At 35.0% G+C, this 17,799-nt stretch overlaps 1 protein-coding gene and 1 long non-coding RNA gene across 3 annotated transcripts in view; one reads left to right on the top strand and one right to left on the bottom strand.

Moving 5' to 3' along the window:
- The window catches only part of LOC145287862 (uncharacterized), a 67,218-nt gene that overhangs the window by 31,718 nt on the left and 17,701 nt on the right, over positions 1 to 17,799 (bottom strand). The window lies entirely within an intron of this gene.
- LOC145287859 (phospholipid scramblase 2-like) overlaps positions 15,987 to 17,799 on the top strand; it is a 70,830-nt gene continuing 69,017 nt past the window's right edge. For both annotated transcript variants that reach the window (XR_013869208.1, XM_080135743.1), the window contains exon 1: positions 15,987 to 16,196. Coding sequence is in view for 1 of the 2 variants with exons in the window: in XM_080135743.1 (XP_079991869.1) it covers positions 16,043 to 16,196 (154 nt within the window). In the remaining variant the exon portion in view is untranslated. The remainder of the gene's footprint in view (positions 16,197 to 17,799) is intronic.

The raw sequence follows: 17,799 nt of genomic DNA, 5'->3' as shown, positions 1-17,799 counted from the left end.
TTTTTTTACATAGGCATCACCACATTATCAAGGCCAAGAGGCCACTCAAGGATAAGGGTTAAAGAGTGTACAGTAGAAACTGGACATTATAGTAATCATTAGTAATGAAAATTTGGTAAAGTTGATAACTTATATGGAACGGCTCATCAAGAACTTATTTACGTTAGACTTGAAGACAACCATATTGTAGTCAGCCGGAAAGCAGGAAAACGGAAGACAATTCCACAGGCGTGCAGTTCTAAGTGCTGAACAGGGTTTAAAAGAGAGTCACCAACCTGATAGGTCTTGAACTGTCATCTAGGCTTCAACCTCTATCCCATCGACGAAATGCTGCATCTCTCTGCTTGTTCTACAAGTATTTTAATGGTGGATGCTCTGATGAACTACAAGCCCTTGTACCCTCGATGTGAATACCCTCGACAAACCCGACAATCAGCAAAATCTCACCCCTACACACTAAAGATCCCTAGATGTAAGAAAGCCTTCTACTCTAATAGTTTCTTCCCAGAACTGCTAGACTTTGGAACTTCCTTCCGAACCTCTGCTTTCCAACTGTACTGACATGCAGAAGTTCAAGTGTAATGTGAATAGACATCTTGCTGCTCAACTCCCTACATAGTATCCCTGCAATTTATGTCCCTGATAGCAGCCCCCTACATCAAAGTGGCACTATGCCTTGTTTGGAGTGAAAATGGAATTTAAAAAAAAACAACAACAACAAAAAAACATTAAAACTATCACCATGAAACTTTACATGCATATAGGTACTGTATTGACAAAAAAAAAAAATAATAATAATAATACTGAAAAATATCAAATGACGTCAGAATTTTTTAAATGATGACGTCATCAATTTTACTTAAATTTGCTCTGATTTATGTTGGAACTGCATTCGACATGATATCACTTCAAATAGATTTAATAAAAATAGCAGGACCTGTGGAAATTCCATGGAATGAGAAATATATTTAATCAACAAATATGTTTTGATAAAGCTGATACTTTTATAGATAGCGCAAAAAATTAGTTTTTGAACAAAAGACCAATAACATGCAGTAAATATGAGTTTATTAACATTTCTATGAAAATAGTGTCGATTGTATTTTAAATATACAACTGACCCAAATTAGATAAATTAATAAGTACTAATGAATATTCAGAAAATAATATTGTGCTACATAGTTCAATACAAATAATAAATTCATATTGTAAGAAACAATCTTTAATTTACTCCTTTAGACCAGCACCTCTTGGCAGACAACGTGCTTTTTTTTTGTCTTGTTTCTTTCGAATGTTCCCTTTTTTATGTAATGTTCTGTTAACTTCTGCCCCCCCCCCCGCCGCCAATCTTTCACGAAAAACACCCGTCTAGCTGAATCCACTGTTAAAAATGTTCCCCACTCTTTATCTGTGCCTAAATCAAAACGTAGATTCCATGAATAAAGCTTCTTTCTTAGAACTGCACGCCTGTGGAACTCTGTTCCATCTGCCTGCTTCCGACCTGACTACAACATGGATGTCTTCAAGTCCACCGTAAACAAATTCCTAATGAACCGCCACCTCAAGTAAACACTTCAATAAATCTCCACACTAACGTACTGTACTTGCAATAACCCTTATCCCTGAGTGGCTTCCGGGCCTTGATAAGTGGTGACCACCGTGTAAAAAAAAAATAAATAAAAAATAACTTCTTTCTTTGGCAAAGAACTGCTGCACATCGAAATTATTAAGTTCCTTTTTCACACCATTACAATAAAAATCATATATGATTATTATAATGATATTTGTAAACGAGGCTATAGCAGGTCACTCTCATGTTCTTGTCCAGAGTTGCTAGATTGGTCCTTTTAAAGCCAAATTTCATGAACTTGGCCCTTTTTGAAGCAGTTTGGATTTCAAAAATTTTATTTGGCTTTTTTCAAAGCATAACGTACGGACTAACTAAGGAACAAATAGAATATTTTATGGATGATGATGTGTGGGCCAAATAAAACACGCAACAAGTAATCAATCTGCATTTGAAGCACGAAAGTAATATGCTTCTAGAATGTTCAATATAATCTACTACATAAAAGGTAAATGTTTGCATGTTATGCTAAAACTTCAAAAAATACACAACAAACCCCCACAAAATCGGTATATTTTTTTAATTGGTGCAATCACAAATGGATAATATCTAAAACATTAACAAAAGAAAAAAAAATGTATTATTTTGAGGTCAAAGAAGCACTTATATCATATTTATATGTTTTCCAGGCATACACATATCTTTTGAAGTTAAAAATGTAGTCTTTTTCCAGTCACTAACTAAAGGGAGTTATTTCCCTTATTCCAACTCTGTGTGTGTGTGTGTGTGTGTGTGTGTGTGTGTGTGTGTGTGTGTGTGTGTGTGTGTGTACGCATATATCTAGAGAGAGTTGAATGTAGAAGGACGGTGGAGCAGAGGGGAATGAGAGAGAGATAAAAGTTATGATACACTTTTTCCCTGGGCAATGCCGGATAGCCCTGCTAGTATATAGATAAACTGAATTGGATAAGAGAGAGAGTTTATTGTACAATAGCACATACAGTGAAATCCTATTAAAAATAAAATTCTCACTGAGGAAACTTTTCAGTGATTGACATCCTCGAGATTAGATGACTTGTTAGCCAAGGCTATCATTGATTTGCAGAAATAAATAGGATTTAAATCTATGTAAAAAAAAAATAAATAAAATAAAATAAAAATGAACGAATTTGGTTAGGATGAAGTAATAATGAATGACGTTAGGATGGAACAGTTGTGCTAGTCAATAAAATAATTTAAAAAAAGAGATAAAAGAAGAGAATAATAAGCAGATAAATAAACAGGTTTGGATTACCCAATGTCGAGTAGAGCTGCTAATTTATCTATATATCTTTAAAAGTGAGAGTGTGTGTGTGTGTGTGTGTGTGTGTGTGTGTGTGTGTGTGTGTGTGTGTGTGTGAGAGGACACTTCTCAACCTATATACCCAACGAATGTTTGGTTTACAGACTTCAAATTTGGTATATAAGGTATTCAGAAATGTGGAAAAAATTTTAATCGGTTTTTATCCAGAAAAATAGGCTGGTAAGGGATCAAAATTGAAAAATTGGTACTTATGTAACAGGATCGCGGGCGACGCCAGGGACTCCATTCAGATAGATGAAGAGGTATGGTTAGGGGGGAGGGCAATGCTGACACTTGGTTAAAGAAAGACAGATGTTCATGAAATTCTGTCCATCAGAAAAATATGTTTCAATGAAAGGAAAATATAAATCTGATAATGGGATTTTTTTTGGAATAAGGGGGCTGGCGTGAGAAATTGTTTTTCTAGTTGGGTTTGGTAAATAACTAATTGAGGGAGACAAGTACAATAACTTAGATTCAAAATGTCTGCTTCTGTGTCTGGGAAATGTTGTCATTTGGTCCACCTGTTATATTTAAGTGCTAGACCACCAAGCAAGTGATGGGAATTGAACCTTGGAAGATAATACAGTTTCTTTGAGAGAAAAGTAATTTGAGTTGAAGAGAAGGAAAGAAAAAGGGGAAAAAGAGAATTAAAAATTCATAAGATAAGAAAGAGAATATAAAATAATGGGATAGAGAAAGAAGAGATTCAGAGGAAAAGAGGAAAAGTAATCTTCAAATGAGAGAGGGGGAAGAAGCCAATTTAATAAAAAACGATTGTGTTTATAGACATAAGAGTCTTTGCTTGTTAGTATCGAGAAGTGCACATCACCCTAGCCCCCCCCCCCCCGCTCAGTTAGAAATCTCCATAAGAGCTAAGATGAAAAGCTCTTGTTCCTAGCTGAGAAATTAACTCAATAAACTTAAGTTGTAACAACCCGCATCACGAAGCCATTGAGAACCCAAACTTTACACATGTATAATATCTTAAGAACATTTTATGAATAATTATTGTTTGTTTATAAGAAAATACCCCGAGCTTTTTCCTTTACTTCTCAATTGCCGGCCTAAATGAAGATGCAGTTCATTTCAGATATGCCCTGACGCCAGACGATGGAAGAGACAGACCAGAACTAGCATGAAGTCAAAGCGACGGTCGAAGTAGACAATGTTGCCACACAAACTTAGGGTCATGCACGTTTCGCGTGCCCTGAGCAGCAGAGCGGTATTTTCCAGTGACCAGTGAGAGTCTGGTCACCCTTGGAGGGTCCACCACTAGACAGTTAAGAATGTAGCCCTGCTGGGTTGCATCTATGGTCTTGTGAGCTGGGATTGACAAACACAGCCGGGGTATATCACAAATATGGTCCTGTGAACCAAGATCCAATGGCTGCGGCCCAGAGGACGTATAGGGTTACATATGGGGCTCATTGGATTTTTATCTGTTTGTCAACTGTTTCATGACTGTGTATGCGCAAATTATTCACATGACAGCTTCCTTATGTTAAGAATAAGTAAGCTTGAAAATACTTTTTAAAGATCGTGGAAGCTAGCCTAATGGTTATAATACTTGACTCTTCAGGTTTTGGTCGCAGTCTGAATATTTTTTTTTTTATCTTACAAGAAGTGAATTGTTTATAAAATAAAACATAATACTCGCATGCACCTGTTTCAGTTTCTTTTCGTTTTTTTTTTTATTTCATTTTTTTTTTAAAGGAATTTAACATTGCATTTGATACCGGGCAACGTTGGGTACATCTGCTAGTCATCTATAAAAGACAAGAGAATCGAACGACAAACCAGAGTGCAATCGGCTTGTTGTTGCGGATATCCCCTTTGTAACTTTAAATCCCTCATTGTCAATTTGTTGTGGCCTTGAAAGGATCACTAAGGAAAAACACTGACATGGATATGCGATAGAAAGGTAAAATATATTTGCAAAATAATTCATCAACGTTTAATCATTTTTATGAAAAGAGGGGTTTATTATAGTTTGAATGCTAAACGTAACTAAAATAATTTAGTAAATTTATAGTCTTTAATCAAATCGATTTCACAAAAAAGAAATTCTATTTTTAAAGTGTCATTTTTCTTAAACAACTCCCACCCAAGCAATAACGGATATATCCTTCACCCTATTCTTAAAATTGAAAATCATAAAAAGTGAAAAGTAAAAAGGGTAATATGCGATTCAAGATCAGATGCAGGAGGATACAAGATTCTTCATTTGTTCCCAAGTAATAGTGGGTATTCTTGCTCGCCTATATATATATATATATATATATATATATATATATATATATATATATATATATATATATATATATATATGAAAATTGTACTCCAAGCATGTATGTATTAACATAAGCTCAACTATTAATTCAATATATTAAAAAATGGGGAGGCGTCACTTTATACTGAGGAGAACGATAGAACAAGTAATAAAAGTCAGCTGAATCTTGTGTAAGTGAAACCCAGCCATTGGCTAATGAAAACATAAAACTGCAGGCGGGAATAACAACAAATTTCATTGATTAACTAGCTAAACTAAATAGCACATAGACCAGGTAACATGAATTTCATGCATTTTAGCCTGACGATTCCCTACAGAGATGAAATGTGGAAGATTCTGTGTAGCTTAATTGCTACATATTTTCACAACTTACTACTCTGCTCTACTCCTGTATTGAGCACTATTGAAGTAAATATTGAAAATTGTCATATGAAATAAATTTTCTAATTTAAAATTATAGGGATTTTTAAAAATGTGCAATTTGGACGGAATATTAGTTTGAGTTAGTAACGATTTTTTTTGTATTATTTTTTTCCGTATCCATATGTAAAACTTTGATTGCAGAGATTCCCCTCTGGACCAAAGTACCAAAGGTTTGCAACAACAAATGCCATTCAAATTTATTATGTCTAGACTATTAGCCACCATCTTATGTAACTTTAGAACAACATTTTAGACACATTTGGTCATTAAAATAAAATCCTACATCTTAGGAGCAACACCATCACAATCACAGCATCTTTAGAGGAAGTAGTTCCTATTTTTCCCCCCAAATATGAAGTCCTCCTATCGCCCCCAGTCAAATATACACATTCTACAGATATTGTGCTTGCACCCTTCGTAACTGGATCATAAACTCACAGACATAACATAATCTTTCCATTTCCCAATTCAAAAATACTTCCCCTTTCTAAAATTCCACCCTTTCTCACTGGCTGAGAGCTGACAATTCAATAATTCCGGAATCTACCTCTTAATACATAAATGAACGCTTCAGAACTTTTCAAATATGGTGAGACTCCCTACAAGAAGCAATTGTTTTTAAAAAATAAACCAAATAAAAACATAACCATTTATAAACAGAAAATTAAATACCGATAACCTTACACTTACCTATTCACACATTACTATCCCCCCCAAACAAAAACAAACCCTGAAAGAAAAAAAATGTTACGAGTACCATTCTTTATTTTTGGATTTCGGAGCAGCTTTTTTTTTATATAGAGGTCACTACTTATCAATGCCCAGAAGCCATCCAGGGATAAGGGTTAACATGACCCATCCTCAGTTCCAAAAATTCGTCATTGATTGGGGAGTGTATTAACATACCTTACCTACATATCCCCAAACACATTCAGAACCTCCTATACAGTTGTTGTGAGGGTTCTGTACAGAACAGTGTCATTAGTCATTTTTCAGCATGCCAGAAGATGAAATACTTGAGGTAATTGAATCTTTGGTTATGGTACGTATCAACCCTGCTGTCCATCACATGAATTTTGGCAACCTCACTCAAGTAGAAAACAAACCTTTGAAGGACTTTTTAGTTTGCATGCGATCACTTGCGGTGGATTGTGAATTCATTTGTCTGAGATGCTATTTTGACATGTCTCCGATCAACATCAAGGACCAGTTTATTCGTGGGATCAACAATGCAACTCTCCAAACAGACATTTTGGCTAAGGCTAGTCAGTTGAAGATGTTGTCAAGCACACAGACGCTTTCAAGTAGCCTCAGTTCAGCTAGTCATCTGATATTTGTGATGTTAGATCAGCATCCAGCTATTGCAGAAACAAGTCTCAACAACTCAAATCATCACAATCCTGTCAAAGGTGTGGTAGTATTGCCCATGGTGTATTTACCCCCCTCCCCCTCCTGCCATACATGTTGCTCCGCCTGTTCGGTGTGAAGGAAACCAAACAACTCCAGTAATGTATGCAGATCTCCACAAATGTCCGAGAGCAATAGTCTGATGGCTTGTGTCAAGCTCGATAAAAACAACCCTAACCCTACACTACCCTTTCCGTTATCTGTGGAATAAAGGCATCAGTTCGTTCAGATATAATTGAACAACAACCTGCTGTTCTGGACATTTTTCTTGATAGTATTGCAAACATATGCTTGGCTGGTCCGAAACAGTTGAGACAAATGGGGCTCGATGAATCCCAGTTGCTTCCTTGCTTCAAAAGGGTGTTAGTTATTGACGGACCTGCCTTAACATGCAAGGGTAAATCAGTGCCGAGTTCAATGTTGAGGGTCATCTCATCATGCAACCCCTCTTTTTCTGTGACAAGGTTGATCGCTTGTACTTCTGTAGGGAAGGGTGTATGAAAGTTAACATATTGCCAAGTAGCTATCCCATCCAATGCAGGTACCACTCGTTTTCAAAGCAGTCCAGCCATCTTGTGCTCCACCAGCCAAACCAGAATGCCTTCCTTTTGCACCAAGAAGAGAATATGTCTAAACTTGAGATGGCCAGTGTTTCAGCCTTGAGCAAATTTGATGGTGTCACCAGTGCAGCACAGGTGAACTGCAACTATCAAGACCTGATTTCTCTCGTCCAAACTGGCTTTCCTGATAAATAGAATAGTGTTGTGGGTCACCTCTGAAAATATTGGGCAGTCCGGCATCAGCTCATTACCTTTCATAGCATTCCTCTCTTAGATCAGCGGCTTGTAATCCCACAAGCATTGCACAGTCATCCTTGATAACCTGCATGCAACCAATCAGGATGTCTCTGGCATGAAGTTTCATGCAAATCAGTGTGTGTATTGGCCTGATCCTGACCAGTGTATCAAAAATTACAGGCCTTGATTGTGTGAAACACGTGCCATCAAATACACCTGAGCCACTCACTCATCTTGACCAAATCACCAGAATACCCGTTCCAACAAATATGGGCTACATTTTTAAACTTGGATCGCATGCACATGTGACTGTTGTGGACATATTTAGTGCGCAGATCTGTATATATGCACTGAAAGCACACAAAGTCAATGGAAAGACAATCTCTAACCTATTTGTTGTATATGGTGTACCGGAGGAGTTGAGCTCCAATAGTGACCCTAAGTACATGGGCACATTTTCTCCAAGTGTGGGGTGTAAGGGCTTTCCTCAGTCACATATTCCCAGTAGTCAAATGGCAGGGCAGAGATTAGAATAAAAACGGCAAAAAGAATTATCCACAATAATGTTGACACAAATGGCAGTTTGAATACTGACAGAGCTGCTTGTGCCATACTGCAGTACTGGAATACTCCCCTGCCCAACATGAAGCTGAGTCCTGCTCAGATCCTGTAACACCATCAACTTCATTATGGAATTCCATCCCATCCACATCATTATCACCTTCACAAAGAGTGGGCCATCTCTGCACAGGATAGGGAAGCATCATTCAGCAACGATTCGTTGTTGAAACGCTATAATTCAAAAGTTCATGAACTTCAGCCCCTGTTATTGGTGTCTAACATGTTGTTGCAAGATAAAGACAAGAAGTGTAGTTGAGGTATCGTGTGAAGATGACCCACCGAGCACTGACATCACTGTTCAAAGTGAGTCCACACCAACACACGATCCACAACCTGACTCTAATGTTACTGATATGACATGTCGGGATGAGGGAGTGACTGAGAGATCACCAGTGGTGATGAAGAAGATGCCCCGAGCTCTGATCCGGTCCAAGGAAATGAACTGAGTACTCTTGCTTTTGAACCAGAAACTACCATGTGCTGTACAGAACTGGGAGGAAGGATATGAACAATATACTTCTCAGTTTCTTCATTGTTGCTAATGTGTTTTTTTCTTTCATTTCAGCAACTGACTGGCCTTTAGCCATCCAACTCCCTTTCGTTGAATCTATAGTCCTGCAGTTGAATAATATTGCTAAATAAATTTTGGACCTAACTAATAAAATACCAGCTTTTAGACAAAATTTGACTTTATTCATTAACATAATCTCCCTCTAGGGAGATACACTGATTCCAACGCCTGCCTTACATTTCACTGAAAATTATGAAACACGTTTCAATGGGATACATTTTATTGACACAAAACAAAGAAAATAAATAATTTTTGCAACCAGAACGCTTTTAATTGAAAAACAATAACAATATTAAACATCCATAAAAACCTAAGAATACCAGCTTTAAAAGAGCAAACATGTGCTTGCATAAGAAAATACTCTACTAGACGTTTTTTTAAATACTTTTAAAATACTCTCATAATAAGTGAAATTTGTAGAAAAGGTATGAATCGATATCTAATACTTATTATTTGCTGTCAAACTGCTTCTTTTTATTACAATATTTTCCTGACAATAAACACATTTTCCCCAACTTCAGCAACAAACTGATACCTAGAAAAAAAATTCTTTTCACTGAAAAGCAAGTTTTTTTCCTTAAAAAAAAAATAAATAAATAACGTTCATTGTACATTTGAGTCAATATTCTCAACAAGACAAATTCGTCACTGGTTACTAGTCATTCAATATAACCTTCACTGAATAGAACTTGTAACAACATTTAGTTTTATACATAAAAAAACCACCGAAAGTGTTTCTGACGTAATATTGTCAGAACAACTTGTGTTTGGCTTCAAAATACATCTCAGTTCCAGATGTCGCTTGTTCAGTCAAATCTCTTTTCCTGGAGCATTATTATAAGGCCTGCAAAAAGCCAGTAGTTACTAGAGTCCAGATCTTGAAAATATTGTGGGTGTGAAAGCAATTCAAAGTGTAGTTTTTATATCATTCTGATCAAGTTTTCTTACTGAAAGCGAACCTTTTCTTCTTCATTCATGGCCATTTTTAAAACTTCTTCCTTCAAATGCACCAGTAATGCTATATAATATTTGCTAGTGACCATTTATCCATTCTCAAGGTTATTAAAAAAAAAAAATACCTAGTACATCTCAAAATACAGAGGCCAAAATCTTGTCTGTTGTTTACATCTTTAGTCACTTTGAACCCATTGCAGTCCACACAACTGACTGCCAATTTTCACTTCCGAGTAAAGTGATAGATCCATGTTTCATCCATTGTCAAATATTTTTATTGTGTTAAATTGTGTTCATGCTCTGAATCATTGATGCATTGTTTTTGTTCGTGATCGAGTACGAGCAAATGCAGCACCCATCTTAAACACAGCTTTCACATTGATAAATGTTCATGCAAAATGAGAAATACATTGCCTTCGGGTTAAGGTTCGGGTTAGGATTACATTGCCTTCTGATATATCCAACACTCATCTTCTATGTTACACAACTTCAATTTTCAATTGGACAAAACGATTATGCAGACTTTTTTGGTCTTTTCTATAACAACTCCAAATCTGAGCGATCTTAGCACTCAACATCATTTCTGTCTATACAACAATTAAATCAGCATATCACCTCTTGCAGTGAGTGTTACTGATCAGATAGAGTCATAATAACACATATCAAGCCATTGCTTTGCTTGAATAGTATTTTTCCAACTAGACAGCAATGCTTTATCAATACACATAATTCAGAATTTTTCATTATTTTCAAAAGTTGCAACAATAACTTCATTTAAATAACTGATTTTGTAAACCAATAATACTATTGTGTTCAAATTTTTACATGGTATTTGAAGAATAATACTTTATAAAAAAAAAATGGACTTTTCATTAGTAGAACAGTCTATATGTTAGACCCATAGCTTATTAAGTAATGTTTTATAATGCTACTAAATCTTATGTTCAGAATCCTTATTCGAATTTTGATCAACATTCATTACATAATTTTTATTCTAAAAAATGTCTAAAATTTAAGGCTTAAGCTTCAGGGATGTTAAGAAAAAATTGAAATTCAGGGAATCTTGCTTCCTTGGAGTCTAATGAGTTTGGATCAGATTTAATGCAAATCTGGATTATTTGAATTTCCAAATGGGAAGTTGTGTCTATATCATGCCCTTTAAAAACACTTAAAATACTTTCATAAAAAGTGAAATTTGTAGAAAAGGCATTAATCGATTTCTAATACTTATTATTCAAATTTCATAAAAATCGGTGTCTAAGTGTCTAAGTGTCTGAATGTTTTCAAAGAGCTTCCACTGCCATCTTATCTTGTTGTATAAAACTAAATTAGATTAAATATAGCCCAAATTATTCGTCCTTTCATCTACTAGCATTGTTAAAAAATTCATAATGGTCGGTTAATTAGGTTAGCAGTCAATCCTGTACACACAAATATATAAAAATATACACATACCCAACTATATATACACATATATGATGGACCCTTCTATCAACTTCAGCATATGAGCTCCGTCACAAAACTAAGTTGTTCGGAAATTCACACAAATCATTTGTTTATAGTGGTGAAGGCTTTGTGCAGAACCAACCACATGCTAATCTTCGTCAGTGAAATAGCCGTCACAAGGCAGAGCATACAGTAGCCCTCAGGTTTTACATCAGAGTTTTTCTTCTAGATACATGTCTCAACGAAGACTGGGGATACATCTCTCCCAGTGAATTAAACATGCCCCTAGATACCAACCTGGGAATTTCTGTTTCAGCGTGGTACATATAGTGCTTAGTCTTCTCAAATGGTCACCCATTTTATACTAGCCAGGCTCATCGTTGCTTAACTTCAGTGATCTGGTGAGAACTAGTGTGTCAACGTGATTGTGTTGTGTGTGGGTGTGTGTGTATGTATATATATATATATTATTTTTAATACCTACAGACGCTAGTGTTTCATCCTTTTCGGGAATCATCAGTGCAAGGAGTTACAATTACAGCCAGTCGAGAGATTCAATTCCAGCCATGAAGCCATCTCTGACTCCATTAGCAAGGAACAAACCACACAGCCCACGTAAACCGCAAGAAATACAGTTGAAATTAACAATATATATATATATATATAAAATGAAAATTACAATTGAATTTACCAAAATGATCCAAGATGGTAAAATTAAAGTAAATTATAAATATTAAAGAATTAATATTGCATGCAAAATCCGATCCCGCATTTTGCTAATTCCTACCCTCTGATGAGAAGGAGTGTATTTCTTCGAAACTCCGCGGATTAAGGACTATCCATTTATCTAGTGTTTCCTTTTCAGATTAAATATGTTCTTAACTCATTTCAAAGTGTTTTTTAACATATTTCATTATATACACACACACACACACACACACACACACTAGTTGAATACACGTCCTAGGACAGTAACAATTAATTTCTCGAACAGAACAGTTTTGTACTACTTTTATGTTCCTTATAGAAAATTAAGATCAACATGTTATTAAACCTTATGTTTAGAATCCTTCTTCCAATTTTGATTTAAACCGATTATATGATTTTGATTAAAGAAAATGTAAAAAAGTTAAGGCTTAAGCTTAAGGGGACTTAAAAAGAAATTGAAATTCAAGGAATATTGTGTATAGATCAAATTCAATGCAAATATGATACAGGGGAGTGCCATTCCAAAAGTATAGCCTCCTATTTTTTTCACTCAAAAAGTTAAAGAGCTGCGAGTAGTAACATTAAAACGAGCGATCTTTTGTGCCTCAGAATAGTCACCACCATTCTTAATGCACTTTTGCCAGCGATAAACAATGGTTGTGTATGGGCGTCTGGAGCGCATTTTGCCATACGAGAGTCGTTCCAAAAGTAAAGCCTTCTATTTTTATTACACTCAAATAATTGAAGAACAACAAAGATAGGAGTAGTACCATTAAAACGAGCAACCTTTGTGCATCAGAATTTATTTTTCTACATAGTTACCACCATTCTCAATGCACTTGTGCCAGGAACTAAATGATGCATCTCTGCTTCTGATACACGTTCATGACAGGTGTTGCTTTCTCAGAGTCTCTCACAATCAATATCTACAACAAAGAGATGAAACTATCAGGTCATGATATTCAGTCATCATAACAATGTAATTTACAATCTCCTCTGATCCATTTAGTCTAAATAAAAAAATAGCGGTTATTACTTTTGGAACACACCTCATAAATTTTAAGTTTTAAATAGAAGCTTGTGTCCATATTTTTCCTTATAAAACCCATTTAAAATACACTAAAGAAAAAACTGAAATTAATTTTTATTATTTTATGACTAATAGCTATTGTTAAATTTAACAAAACTCAGTAAGTAATCTGCATTTTCATAAAAGGCTTCAAATCCCTTTTCTTATTTCATTCGCATAAAATTAAACTAAATATAGCCCACATTACACAGCCTTTAGCCTGGCAGCTGTGTTGCAAACTTCATAATGATCAGTTAATTAGTTTAGGTGTTAATCCTGTACAAACAAACATATGAACATATACGCATACTTAATATTATATCGAGATACAGTGCCGACAAAAAAGAAAGTCTGCACTTGTAATTTTTTCAAAAACAGCAAATTTAAGCTAAATTTAATGTAACTGTTTACAGATTTGATTCGCCTTTTATTCCTCTAGAATTTTACCTGTTCATATTTGACTTTTAATTGAAATATTCTAGTGTTCACGTCAATTTAAAAAAATAACTTCGAATTGAGGAGGCAAAAAGAAAGTCCGCAGCAACAAATTCACTTAAAACCAACTTAAATTATTGCCCCTAAATCAGTTTAAAATATCCACCAACAGGCAACAAAGCATCTCTAATCGTAATTGTTGTTATTCCAGGTTATATAACGTAACATTTAGTCCATATACCACGACTCTCTCTTAGTTATCGTCAGGAGCTCATTAATCTCCACCTTTCTGGTTTATCTAATCGAAAAATCGGCCGCAGATTGAAATGTGATGAGAAAACAATACGAAAGACTGTGCAAAAGCACCAAAACACCGGCAGCATTCATGATGCCCCTAAATCTGGTCATACTAGAGTTACTTCTAACAGGGAAGACAATGCTATCAGGATCCGCAGCCTAAGAAACAGATTTGAAACGGCTACCCAAATCCAACAACAGTGCAATCTTGTTAAAAAATGGTCTTTTTCTACTGTCAAGAACAGATTAAAGAAATTTAATGTGCGAGGATATGTTGCAAGACGCAAGCCAATGATTTCTGTAAAGAACAGAAAGCGCTGTTTAGATTTTGTCAGATGCAATGAAGATCATGACTCTTCATATTGGTCAAAAGTACTTTTTAGCAACGAAAGCAATTTCAATATGCTAGGCAGTGACAGTAGGCAGTACGTCCGTCAGAGGAAAGACGGAGAATTTAATCCTAGGTGCTCAGTTTCAATACTGCAAGGTGGTGGAGGTTCAGTTTTGGTATGGGGCATTATTAGTACCAATGGTCCAGGGCCTATAGTTCACTTGCAAGGTCGAATTAATTCGGCCAAGTACATTAATATGTTGACTGAGCATTTTCTACCCTACTTTGGTCGGAATTTGGATGATAATCCCATCTTCATGCAGGATAATTCTCCCATTCACACAGCTGGCAATGTCAAGAGGTTTCTGGAAGAGCATGATATTCCGTGTTTGGATTGGTCTGCACAATCTTCAGACCTCAATCCTATCAAAAATGTATGGCATTACATCAAGCAACAGCTACGCAATGATAACATTTCAAATTTGGAAGAACTTTGGATAAAAATTTTAAAAAGTGGGATGCCCTTTCCCCAGAGTATTGCTGCAGTCTAATTCAAGAAATTGCCAAAAGAATGTCAAATTGCAGAAGGGCTATGCTACTAAACATTAACTAGTTCATTATGTTCCTGTTGTATTTTTGTTTCCCTAATGTCCTAAAGTTACATTTAAATAAAAATTTTCCATTGTGCAGACTTTATTTTGCCCTCCTCAATTTGAAGTTATTTTTTTAAATTGACGTGAACACTAGAATATTTCAATTGAAAGTCAAATATGAACAGGTAAAATTATAGAAGAATAAAAGGCCAATCAAATGAGGTATAGGTTGTTCAAACAGTTACATTAAATTTAGCTTAAATTTGCAGTTTTTGAAAAAATTACAAGTGCGGACTTTCTTTTTGCTGCCTGTGTATATAATTTTTACAAAACAGCAGAACGCCACTGAAACTATTCTCCCTCTGCAGTTGGGCATTCGGAGATAAGGAGTACCAACTTTGACGATCACACGTCTTATGAATAAAAATTCATGAATAGGCATGGTAGTCACGGATATAAATAAAAGAGGGAAAATAAATGTCTTTATTGTTGAAATGGTTTCGTTTTGCAAGTTATTTTTTTTTTTCTATTGGTCATATTATTGCGTATATTAGCAAGTTAATACACGTTGAAACGTAAAACCCTAACCTTTTGTTATCATGTCATTTTAATGCTGATTTCATGATCTACAACCCCTCACACACACACAGTTCATACGAATATGTGTATATATATATATATATATATATATATATATATATATATATATATATATATATATATATATATATAAAGAATTTGTATATATATGTAAGCATATATGTGTGTGTCAGTATATATGTAGGCATACATGTGTGTGTGTGTCATATATATATATATATATATATACATAGTTATATAACATATGCCTATATGTGTGAATGACTTATGATGTCTAACTACACAAAATAAATAAATATTTATATATATGTGTGTGTGTGTGTGTGTGTGTGTGTGTGTGTGTGTGTGTGTGAGCACACGTACATACATACATACATACATATATATGTATCTAAATATATATTTTGTGCAGTTAGCCATCATTAGTCATTCAAATATACAGGCATATATATATATATATATATATATATATATATATATATATATATATATATATATATATATATATATATATATATATATATATATATTACTTAAAGTGTGTTTTCCTTTTTAAGACAGTAAATTTTTCAAGCTGTCTTAAACAAGATGACACAACCAGTAATTATTCAGCCGGGTTTGCAGAATTTTAATCCTAACAAAAATCCAATTCTCCAAGAAGACAATTCTTCTCACTCTCTAAAACATCTTTGCGACCTTGAAAGTGTTACGGTACAACAAGATCTAGAAAATGACTTACAAGGTAAGTAGTGAAACATAAAAGTCCCGGACTTTATCCTGCTTTTTATACCACACTCATACAGTTGATTCCTTTATTAAAATACAAAAAAAAACAAAACAATGGTCGATTTCAGAAGCAAACATCTAATCATTGAAAACCCTTTTTTCACTGCACGTTCATTTGATAACAACCAGAAACAGCAAGTGAATGCATTTTTTTTTTTTTTTTTTTTTTTTTTTGTAAATCGTCTGTTTAATATGCGAGACACAGAAGATCTTTCAACTTCACAAGTAGCTTCGCTTCAGATAATCTGACACCATTGAAATACTAACATTGGTGCGTTAGATATTTTCGCCAACACTTTCAATTCGCGCTTGTTCAACAATTGCTTTCAAACGTCCATTGTGAAAGAGTGTACGACCGTCTTCTACATGTTTCGTTTTCAATCCTCCAATTATGACTATTGAATTTCTATGAACACCCAACACACTGATCATTTTTTTTTTATCTCGTTCTTACTCTCTCTCTCTCTTGATATTGCCAACTCTTTCACCGAGTTTTAATTTATGCAAATCAAGTATGTGCATTTCTTCTCCTGTTCAGCTCCATTATTAAAAGCATTGTATGATTCAAAATTGTATTCTGAAGGGAATTATGGGACATTTATGAAAAAGTAAACATCCATTAATAAATATGTAAAATTTTGTAAAAAAAAAAAAAATTGCAAAAATAGCAATCTAAATAAACTTTTTAAAAAGTGAGTCAAAGCAGTCTGTTCTAAGCAATACATTAGATTCAATACATATACTATTGACCAAATTTACTACAAAACATCAAATTTGATAATATCCTACACACACACACACACACACACACACACACACACACACACACACGAGCATGATGCATAGCCTGCTCATAAAATATGCATGATATGATTTCGCATTTATACACAAATACTCGAGACCGAAACCAAAAGCGAGTCAAGTAGAATAACCTGTAAAATGTTTTTGACTCCTAATGGGGGTACGAGTCGAATGGATTCGCCAATCATTTTTTATAAACACCGGCTGTGCTAAACAACCAATGAAAACGTTTCAAAATTATTATAAAAATTGTCGAATTTTAAATTCAATCAGTTCGCCGTTAACTACGCCACGGGCCGCATTTGATTCTTGGCCGCCATCTTGGTTACTGGTCTGAACTACGCTGCCATCTTTGTTCAACACAATGTCTCAAAACTTAACAGGTTAACTACACCATGGACCACATTTGATTCTTGGCCGCCATCTTGGTTACTGGTCTGAACTACGCTGCCATCTTTGTTCAACACAATGTCTCAAAACTTAACAGGTTAACTACACCACGGACCATATTTGATTCTTGGCCGCCATCTTGGTTACTGGTCTGAACTACGCCGCCATCTTTGTTCAACACAATGTCTCAAAACTTAACATAACCATTAGGCCAGTTTGCCACGATCTTTAAAGAGCCAATTCTCTACTGATTGTTATATTGTACTGAATATAATTAGAAACAAGTGAAGCATGCATGGTCTCCCGTGAGTGCACAGTGAACGAGGCATAAAAAAAATTACTACGTTCAACCCCCCCCCCTCCCATTT

The sequence above is a fragment of the Euprymna scolopes genome, chromosome 11 (assembly GCF_053919585.1).
Source record: "Euprymna scolopes isolate OS-2025 chromosome 11, ASM5391958v1, whole genome shotgun sequence".
NCBI classification, from domain to species: domain Eukaryota; kingdom Metazoa; phylum Mollusca; class Cephalopoda; order Sepiida; family Sepiolidae; genus Euprymna; species Euprymna scolopes.
The sequence above is the reverse complement of the archived record's forward strand: the minus strand, read 5'-3'. Positions and strand labels throughout refer to the sequence as shown.